Here is a 10,807-nt window from a genome sequence, read left to right on the forward strand (position 1 = left end):
CTAAGTTTATTTACAGAAAAGTGGCCAACTTAAGGAACAAACTTGTCCACAGTGTAGTGGACCCTACCAAGGATATCAGTATATTACCTGAACTGAAGGGTTTCTTTAGGTGTCAAATATGTCTAGCATGCACTAGTAGCTGCAGACAACAGAGAAGGAGGAATTCCTTCAGATCTACAGTTACTGGGAAAGGATACAAAATTAAAGAACTTATTTCTTGTAGTAGTACACATGTAACATATATAATAAAGTGTCCTTGTCAGTTGCAGTATGTGGGAAGAACCACAAGGTCTCTACATGTCAGAATACAAGAACATATCAACAACATCAAAAAAGGTGTTTTTGAAACATAGCGTATCTAGGTATTTTAGGGAATAACACCAACGCAATCCTGGGGTCATGACTTTTTATGGGATAGATAAAATCAAGGATCGCTGGAAAGGGGAAAACAAGAGGAAAACAGTATCACAAAACAAAACCAAGTGAATTTTTTTGCTCAATACCCTCCAGCCAGATGGCCTAAATCTACACATTGATTTAAATTGTTTTCTCACTAATTTTTAGCTTCCACCTTGCACAATAGACAGCCATTTTGACATATGTCCCTTTGGGAATTAAGTTTTGGAATATGGCTGGGCATTATCTTGATAGTTCCTTTTCAGACATCACCCTGTATAGTCTTTTGTCTTGCTTTATATCCCCTTCAACCTTCCCTCTTCCTTCCCTCTTATATATCAATTTTCATATATCCAAAATATTTTTATATATCTACATACAATTTATATAATCTATATACATCAAAAACATCTACATATACTACAGTTATTTTTATTCTATATCCAGCAAAGACACCATATAAATTATCTTCTCAGCTCCCTAGGAGTACTAACCTTCCTTTCTAAGACCCTTATATAACTTTAGATATTTTAACCTCCTTTTAAAAACATTTTTTATCTAGCACAAAAACAGATCATTAGTTCTCCTTTTAAATATATACAGCTGCACATTTATAATATTTTTCCTAACATATATATGGCTATTTAATTTGATTTATTCACTGTATAAATTAAAATATATTTTTATTTTTATATATTTTTAAATCATTTTTTAAATATTTTTTTATAATTTCTTATTCTTTTTCACATATCATTTTTACCATTTTTAAAAAAAAATATTATACCATCAATTATTTTCCTTTTTCTAATGTGTTTTTTTAAATATGTATTTTTTTCTGTAATTTTTCTGTACGATCATAGCATGCTACAATTTGCATATTAGTGTATATGTAGTTCAGTATTGTGCCATACCCCAGAGACATTATGGTGTATGAGCCTGAATGATTAGGTTGAGTGAGGGTAGATTGTGCCCTCCCTATTAGCACGGCTCGTTGGAACAGATACGGCCATCACCTTTGGCTTTTATGGTGTTGCTAGGCGACTCCTATATACATTGCATTAACATCTGATATACAATTTATCCAAATATGGCCGCCAAACCATGTGACTCTGGGTTGCTAGGTAACTGGAAAGTATAAATAACGTGAAGTGAGGCAATATGGCGCAGATCCTGATGAAGTAATTGTGATGAAACGCATAGGGCGGAGCCACGAGCGTCTTTGTGTCACTTTTGGCACGGTCCATGTAACGCACAGAACCTGGACTTCCTGCTTGTATTTAACATCCTGAACTGAGAGTACATTATAGTAAGTGTGTTATTTTATGATCTGCAATAAAATGTATCCAACTGGTATGCAATTTGGACTGTTGCTTTTTATATCTCTGCATGTACATGAGTACTAAGAAGTGGATTTAAGGTGACATCTGGGTGTGGATCCTGAGTCAGCTAACCCAATCAGAGCTAGTTGTTTGCAAGGCCTAACACATCCCAGAGGGTACTGAGCTCTGGTGAGCGTGGGACCATAAGGGGAGCACGGCTTGCGGAGCACCACCAATGTCACGGATTTTTCTTGGAGCACTTGTCACCTTATATTTTAGAGGACTTTTTCCTGCATGTGATACTGTTTATATTTTGTGGAGCACTTTAACTACTTCAATACAGGGCACTTTCACCCCCTTCCTGCCCAGGCCAATTTTCAGCTTTTAGTGCTGTTGCAATTTGAATGACAATTACATGGTCATGCAACACTGTACCTAAACCAAATTTATGTCATTTTTCCCCCACAAATAGAGCTTTCTTTTGGTGGTATTTAATCACTGCAAGGTTCTTTCTTTTTTGCTAAACAAATAAAAAAAGACTGAAAAGTTTGAAAAAAAAAGTTTTTTTGTTTATGTTATAAAATTTTGTAAATAAATATTTTTTTTCTTGCACTAATGAGCACTGATGAGGCCGGACTGACAGGCACTGATGAGGAGGCACGGATGGGGTGGCACTGATGATGAGGCACTAATATGCAGCACTGATGTGCACTGATAGGCAGCACTGATATGCAGCACTGATGGGCACTGATATGTGGCACTGATAAGTAGCACTGATATGCAGCATTGGTGGGCACTGATAGGCGGCACTGATGGGCACTGATACGCGGCACTGATAGACACTGAAAGGCAGCACTGATGGGCACTGGTGGGTGGCACTGATAGATGGAAATGATGGGCAGCACTGATGAGGAGGGCACTGGGAGGCTCCCTAAGCACTGATTGGCATCCCCGGTGGCATGGGTGGGCATCCCCAGTGGCCATGGGAGGGCATCCCTTGTGGCCATGGATGGTTATCCCTGGTGGCTCTAGTGGCATCCACCAAGGGTCTGCACTGGTAATTCATGCTCTGATTACCAGCATTCCCCCCCCCCCATCAGGAGAGCCACCTACTCACACCTGACAGAAGCCGATCAATGGCACTTCCTATTTACTATGTGACCAGCTGTGATTGGACACAGCTGGTCACATGGTAAAGAGCCTACGTCATAGGCTCTTTACCAGGATCGGAGATGTGGTGTGTCAGTGTGTCAGCCGTCTTGTAATTGTTTAAAAAGATACATAAAGTACATATAGTGTCATCCAGAAAAGCAGGGCTGGCCCAAGACATTGTGCTGCCTGGGTCCAAGAATGAAATGCTGCCCCCCCCAAAAAAAAAATAAACACGCCCACCAAAGGAACCCACATGCATTATTTTAGATCAAAATAATTAAAATTAAAAATTTAACAGGAAGTCAGATTTACATGCAACAGGCTAGGTAGGGTAGTATATGGACAGACTAGGTAGGGTAGTATACGGACAGGCTAGGTAGGGTAGTATACGGACAGGCTAGGTAGGGTAGTATACGGACAGGCTAGGTAGGGTAGTATACGGACAGGCTAGGTAAGGTAGTATACGGACAGGCTAGGTAAGGTATGATACGGACAGGCTAGGTAGGGTAGTAAACGGACAGGCTAGGTAGGGTAGTATACGGACAGGCTAGGTAGGGTAGTATACGGACAGGCTAGGTAGGGTAGTATACGGACAGGCTAGGTAGGGTAGTATACGGACAGGCTAGGTAGGGTAGTATACGGACAGGCTAGGTAGGGTAGTATATGGACAGGTTAGGTAGGCTAGTATACGGACAGGCTAGGTAGGGTAGTATACGGACAGGCTAGGTAGGGTAGTATACGGACAGGTTAGGTAGTGTAGTATACGGACAGGCTAGGTAGGGTAGTATACGGACAGGTTAGGTAGGGTAGTATACGGACAGGTTAGGTAGGGTAGTATACGGACAGGTTAGGTAGGGTAGTATACGGACAGGCTAGGTAGGGTAGTATACGGACAGGTTAGGTAGGGTAGTATACGGACAGGCTAGGGTAGTATATGACAGTGGGATCAGTGGCAGTGCTGGTGGGGGATGGGGAAGGGACTTATTTTCTATAATGCTCATGAGTAGGGCAGCCCATTGAAATGAATGGGCAACCCTACATGTGATGCATAAAAACCACACCTGCGCTTGTGTGCAAAAAAAAAAAAGCTAAACTGTGTAAATGCAAAATAACAGATTTTCTCTAAATATTTTGTGTTCATACAATTGCACTAACATGTAAATGGCCATGAACACTGTGCTCTGCTCTGTTTAATGGACAGTTAACTTGTATTGAGTGGTTAGGTAATCTGGGGAATTTAGACTTTGATAACAGAGGGTTAGATGGAATGGTCAAAGTTTCTTCACATTATCTTGACATGCACAGAATGTGAGTGTGTGTGTGTGTGTGGGGGGGGGGGGGTGTATGTATTGATATGTGCCAGCTCAGGAGATGTTCTGTTAGTTGTAAGCATGGCAGTAGACTCGGCCGACTCCCCACCCCCCACACACACACACACCCCTGCTCTTCCGATCCTCAGTATTGGCTTAAACAATAATAATAAGGCTTACCTATAATAAGGCTTACCTGTAGGTATAATTAATATCTCCTAAACCTGCACGGTTTAGGAGATATTTGCAGTGCATGCAGCCGCTCACGCGAGCGGCGCATGCGCTCTGAAGGTCCGAGGGGACCTTCAGTTTTCCTAGCCGGCAGCTTGCCGGAAAATCACTCCCGTGCGCGTGCGCGGGAGTGACGTCATCGCGGCTCCGGCCAATCACAGCGCCGGAGCCGCCGAACCCGGAAGAGACGCCGAGGGATCATGGCGGCGCCCGCAGCGGTGTCCGGGGGTCCGTGTCTGGTCTTCGTTCTAAGGTAAGTAATGCATAATGAGCTAGTATGCGATGCATACTAGCTCATTATGGCTTTGTCTTGCAGGTTTTTTTTTTTTTTCCATTTTCGGGTTTACAACCGCTTTAATCATTCTCATCTCCCTGCAATGAAATCCTCCTGATTAGTGCTGATGTAAAACGGCCAGCTTATCTCCTTACATTTACTTTTCTTAGAACATCAGCTCACCCCCTCCTTGCACAGTGTCAGCAGAACCCGCCTCCAGGTTCTTTGAGCAGACACTGAGATGGAGGGAATCTAAGAAAATCATGGCACAGCTGGAATGTACAGGAGATTTCTGGGGGAAGATAGAAAAAAAGAGTTTGGGAGCTGTAGTGGGACAGTCACTGCTGTGGGCAAGTATGTAATGTGCATTAGATGATTAGTGTGTGCACGCCTATGAGTACTCACTTTGGCTCCGTGGTGTCTGGCACTAGCAGCAGTGACACCTCTGCTGAGAGATCAGCCCCAGCTCCTCCCACCTTCAGCCCTCACGAGTCAGCTGACCTTTTAATCTCCGCCCCCCAGACATTCCGTGAAGTGAATGGGCGGCCGCAGGCTCCAGAGACAGCCCAGCTGCTGATTCTGCTTGGTGCCCCGGCTCACTGGGATGCACCATCTGCCCGCCTGGACAGGGGGGGAGACATGGAGCTTGTCACGTCCAGAAGTGCCCTTTACTTCTGCTGTCCCACAACCGGTCAATGAGGAGGGGGCACCTCCCGTGCCTCTCACTTATGTGTACTAATAGCGAAACTGCAAGACAAAAATGTGGGTGTCAATTTGCCGCCCCCTTAAACTGCTGCCTGGGACCAATGGACCCAGGAGGACCCATGGTAGGGCCGGCCCTGCAGAAAAGGTAATAATTTATACCTGGATTCAATTATGATTTCATCTAATAAATATAGAGTTAAAAAAATAATGTGATATTTTAACCATTGCTAAAACACTTAAATGTAAAAGAACTAGAAGACTAAGAAGACTAAGAAATGTTTTTTAGGGAAACTGAAAAGGTGGTATAAAAACTTAGTTAATAATAAATTTAAGCACATTCTTTTCAATTGCTTTTTATATCTTATTTGTTTGTTTAATGTAACTTTCAGTATTGCATATTTCTCTATCATCTGTGAAATGAAGAAAACAAAGTAACGGTTTAAATCATTTTATTGAATAAAAAAATAACAATTGAAAAATGTTTGTGACAATTACTTTTTGTTGAACCATTTCAGCCTAATTATTCCTCCTAACAAATCGTCTAACATATTTTATGCATAATGGGAATAATGAATCTGATTTCTATTCAAATTCATTATGATTGATAAACAAAAATTCAAAAAGAAAATGGATTTGTCAGACTTTGGTTTGTTTTACTAGATTACTTTTTAAATTTAAACTTGGTCTCAGCAGGATAATGTAGCATTTAGGAGTAAATATGCAACCCAAAATTCCCAAGTTAGAAGCTATTATAGCAAATATCTCTACAAGCACAGTGTTCTTCCCTAAACCGCTCAAATAGGCTGGGATAAAAGCGATCCAGACACTGCAGAACACCAGCATGCTGAAGGTGATGTATTTGGCCTCATTGTAACTGTCTGGTAAGTTTTTGGTGAGGAAAGCCACAAAAAAACTCACAGCTGCTAGAAGTCCCATGTAACCCAGGAGTATGGAGAATGCCAGAGTAGATCCTTCATTACATTGAAGGATAATTCTATCAGGATATAGGTCAGTGTTACTTTCTGGAAATGGACAGGCAGTCAATAACCAAATGATGCTAATTAAAACCTGGATAAATGAACAAAGTAGAACCAAACAGTTTGGAATTTTTACTCCAATATATTTTCTCCAGAAACTTCCAGGCTTGGTGGCCTTGAAGGCCATGTAGACCATAATAGTTTTGGCCAGAATGGAAGATACAGCCACTGAAAAGATGATTCCAAAGGATGTCTGCCGAAACATGCAGCTGATAGGTCCAGGCCGGCCCAAAAACAAAAACACACAAAGGAAGCTCAACATGATGGAGACCAGAAGAATGAAGCTCAAGTTTTGATTATTAGCTCTGACCACTGGAGTCTCTCGATATTTAATAAAGACACAAAAAATTGCGGATGTTTTAAGAAACAGTAAAACAGAAATAACTGAGACTGTGAGAGGAGCTGGGTCATTCCCGTAAGACAGAAATTCAACAGGTTTTGGTACACACTGATTGTTATCGTTTGGCCACTTATCTTCTGAACATTTATGACAGGAACCTTTATCTAAAAGAAATGTATATAGTGTGAAAAACTATTACAATATCTCTATTTTTAATAATATGTTTCATAATAGTTGGAAGATAAGACCATCCTCCGCTGTAAAGCTTTTGCTTCAACCATTTTCCGAGCGTCAGGTGCTACATGGAAAGGGAGTCATTCTTGCTTCTTACAAACCAAAGGTAAGATTACACAGTCATGACATCATGAGTATTCACCAATCTAAGGACTTCCCTCTAAAACATTTCACCTACACGGGCTTAATTGTAGCCATGCATCCTTAGTCTGGGACTGTCAGTTTGGTTCAGTGAAATAAAGTTGTGAATACTTCTGATGTAATCAGAATGCTATAACATGTTTTTATCTACAGAATAATTTATTTCACAAAGTTAATAATTCTAATAAGACCTGATGTTTATCTAGTCACATACATTTTGAAAATAAAAAAAATATATATAAAGGTGAACACTATTTTAAGACATGATACTCTAGCAGAAGTTTATATTCTTTTTCTGGTAGTCATTTGAAATAATCTATATTAACCACTTGCCGACCGCTCACATGGAGCGCACTGCGGCAAAGTGGCTCGTTCCCGTCCAGCGACGTAGACCTACGTCGCTGGACTCCTCCCCCTGTAGGCGGCGCTCGCGCGCTGCCGGAGGCGCGCTCCCACTGTTTTCATTCACAGCGGGAGTCGGGCCAGGGGAGGAGCAGCGGCGATCGCCGCTGCTCTGCCCCGATCATCGGGGAATCGAGTGAGGAGATCCGCCCGCCTGTGTAAACAGAGCGGGCGGATCTCCATAGTGACAGGGACTGACAGATCGGAGTGTTCAGCATAGCTGGACATCCGATCTGTCCTTCTGTCACTCAGTCACCTCCCCCCCCCCCCACACGTCAGTAAGCACCAGGCATACATTAACCCCTCCCTCTCCAATAAAATTAACCCCTTCACTGCCAGTGTCATTTTTACAGTAACAGTGCATATATATATAGCACTGATTACTGCAGTAATGTCACTGGTACCCCCAAAAGTGTCAAAAATGTCAGTCAAGGGTCCGATCTGTCTGCCGCAATGTCGCAGTCCCGCAAAAAAAATCGCAGATCACCGCCATTACGCGTTAAAAAAAAAACACCAAAAATGACAGAAATCTTTCCCTTTGTTAGTAAACACAATAACTTTTGCGCAAACCAATCAAAATACGCTTATTGCGATTTTTTTTTACCAAACATAGGTAGCAGAAAACAAATTGGCCAAAAATTTTTAAAAAAATTGATTTTTACATTTTTTTTGGGGGGAATTTCATATAAAAAAATGTTAAAAATATTGTTATTTTTTCAAAATAAACGCTATTTTTTTGTTTATATCGCAAAAAATAAAAATCGCACAGGTGATCAAATACCACCAAAAGAAAGCTCTGTTTGTGGGAAAAAAAGGACGTAAATTTCGTTTGGGTATGGCATCGCACGACCGCGCAATTGTCAGTTAAAGTCGCACAGCGCCGAATCGCAAAAAGTGGCCTGGACGGAAGACAGCAAAATCCTCCGGTGGTCAAGTGGTTAATGAAAGAAACAGAAATTTTTTTATGTTATCAATTGCCATCTGTGAATTGTTTGACATGATTTTCCCATTTTTTTCTTTCCCAGGTATCATTGACCCTGAGACAGGAAGCTGAAGAAATCTCCCTAGTAAGGGCACTGCAATAAATACCTTTTTTCTTTTTCTTTTTTTCCTCTTCCTTTTTTATATATTAACATTTTATTCAATTTTTCTGTTGCATATAAATCATAATACATATCATTATGTAAGAAAAAATGAAAAAACATTTCTATACAGCTACTACATGTACGCTTCTATACTGATATCCCCTCCCTCCTTCCCCCCACCTCTCTCCCATAATAAAAAAAAAAAAAAAGAAAACACACAATCCCATCCTTCTCCGCTACCCTTATTTTCTATCTTGCTTCTTCTCTCTTGTGCCTCATATTTCCCAAGATTAATACCGACCTCTGAGGCCCAGGTTTCTCTGCTCACCAGGCTGTCTGCATTATTAGTCTCCACATCCAGCATTTCAGTATAGTCCTCAGTTTTTCTAAACTCCAGTCGGTCTCCCCATATATCCAGATATTTCACAGAGATCCTCCACTGCATACATTGTTTCTTCTATGGACCTAACCCAATTGACCCAATCCCTCATACTCGGGGTTTCTAGTGCAATAAAAACTTGACAACAGTCCTACATTTTCGCAAGAAAAATTATTTTAGCACTTTTTTTTCTTTGGTCTCTCCTGAACCCCTGTCCTGGGTGATATCTTCTAACAGAGCAGGAAAGAAGAGAAAATCCTTTCAACAATGACAAAAATAGCACCCTCTCCATCCTTGGGAACCAGGGGCAGCAGAAAGCTGTCATATATAGAAATGGTGGAAATACCGCTTCCATACATGATGTTCAACTTCTGACAAACAGAGGCCAAATGGCAAAAGTTCAGGCATGCAAATGGCCGAACACCCAGAGTTCAGTCCAAATGTAGCTTCAGACTGAACTGTCAACTCATCCCTGGCTCTGACACGAGGGAGCAAAAGCTCTGGCTCTACCAAGCTGGCTACTGACACAGAAACACAATAGGACTGGGCGTGGCTTCCGGCGCTGAAGATGGCCGCTTAGCTCTTCGGCTCCGCTCGGCCACCCAGGACGTCGACCCACTACAGCCTCCACAGTGGGCATAGAAGCCTCTACGCTCTCTATATCACCTCCGTGCACCATGCGGAACAAGAAGGGACCCTCGCAATCGCACAAGTTGGACGGATTCCTCCTTTCCAACTCGGCTGGACTCAGGCAAGATGGCGCTGGCAGGCCCCCTCCACACGCATCTTCCCGGGAAGGGAACCAGCAAGGCAGAGCACAGCCGCTCAGGCAAGTAGCCAACCCGGACAGCGGGAACTCCTCCGGTTCCTCCACCCCTCCTTCTCCCTCCTCGAGGAGCCCGGCGAAGCAGCGCCCACGCTGGAGCTCTCCCCCCCGTTCCCTCTCAGCCATGCGGGATGGATCAGGCTGCATCCTCTCCTTTGGAACCCGGAGGCCCAAGCACACTGCCTGCTGACCCCTTCGCTGCCTTCCCAGTGGGGGACCACCCACTCTCGGCCACACTCCTGAAAGGTATGCTTCACTCCCTATGGTCCTCTCTGCACACGGATGTGGTGCAGAGCCTTGCCCAAACAAAGAGGGTTGTTCAGCAGCTGGAGGTGAGAGTGGACGATGCTGAATCCTCCATGTCAAAATGCACCCTGTCACTCAATACCCTCATCACAGCCCATAATGGTCACACGGATGACATTGATTGGATCAAAGATAAACTTGCGGACCTAGAGGACAGATCCCGGAGAAACAACTTGAAATTAAGGGGAATCTGGAAACTGTCCAATCCCAACACCTGCGTAAGATGGCTACTGACCTCTTTTCTGCACTGGTCCCCTCCCTGACTGCGAATGAATTGGAGATAGACAGAATCCACAGGATTCCTAAGCCTCACTTTATAGCACAGGACCTGCCTCGTGTTGTTCTTCTCCTTGTGCATTTTTTCCAGACAAAGGACAAAGTCCTAATGGCCTCCAGGCAACTTCAATCTCTCCCTGGGGACTTTCCAGATTCTACCAGACCTCTCTAGGCACACGCTGCAGAAGCGCAGGAACCTTGCCACCATAACCAAAGCCCTGAGGAATCATCACATTGTACACAAGTGGAAACATCCAGCTCAACTATCCATCACCCACCAAGGCCGCACTGTTACAATCGCTTCTTTGGAGGAAGGAATGGCTCTTTTACAGTGCTGGGGAATTATCCCGGAGCCTCCATACACTTCGTCGTGGTCTTCCAGATCTCCATCGCC

At 43.1% G+C, this 10,807-nt stretch overlaps 1 protein-coding gene across 1 annotated transcript; it reads right to left on the bottom strand.

The window, feature by feature from the left end:
• Positions 1-6,023: 6,023 nt before the first annotated feature.
• On the bottom strand, positions 6,024-9,071 carry LOC309564324 (vomeronasal type-2 receptor 26-like; the record flags this gene model as incomplete). Its single annotated transcript, XM_082268952.1, has 2 exons — positions 6,024-6,928; positions 8,867-9,071. 2 exons carry the CDS (start codon positions 9,069-9,071, stop codon positions 6,024-6,026), a joined length of 1,110 nt encoding a protein of 369 aa, XP_082125078.1.
• Positions 9,072-10,807: the final 1,736 nt, after the last annotated feature.

This window comes from Pelophylax lessonae (assembly GCF_965119305.1).
Source record: "Pelophylax lessonae genome assembly, chromosome: 1".
Taxonomy (NCBI): Eukaryota; Metazoa; Chordata; class Amphibia; order Anura; family Ranidae; genus Pelophylax; species Pelophylax lessonae.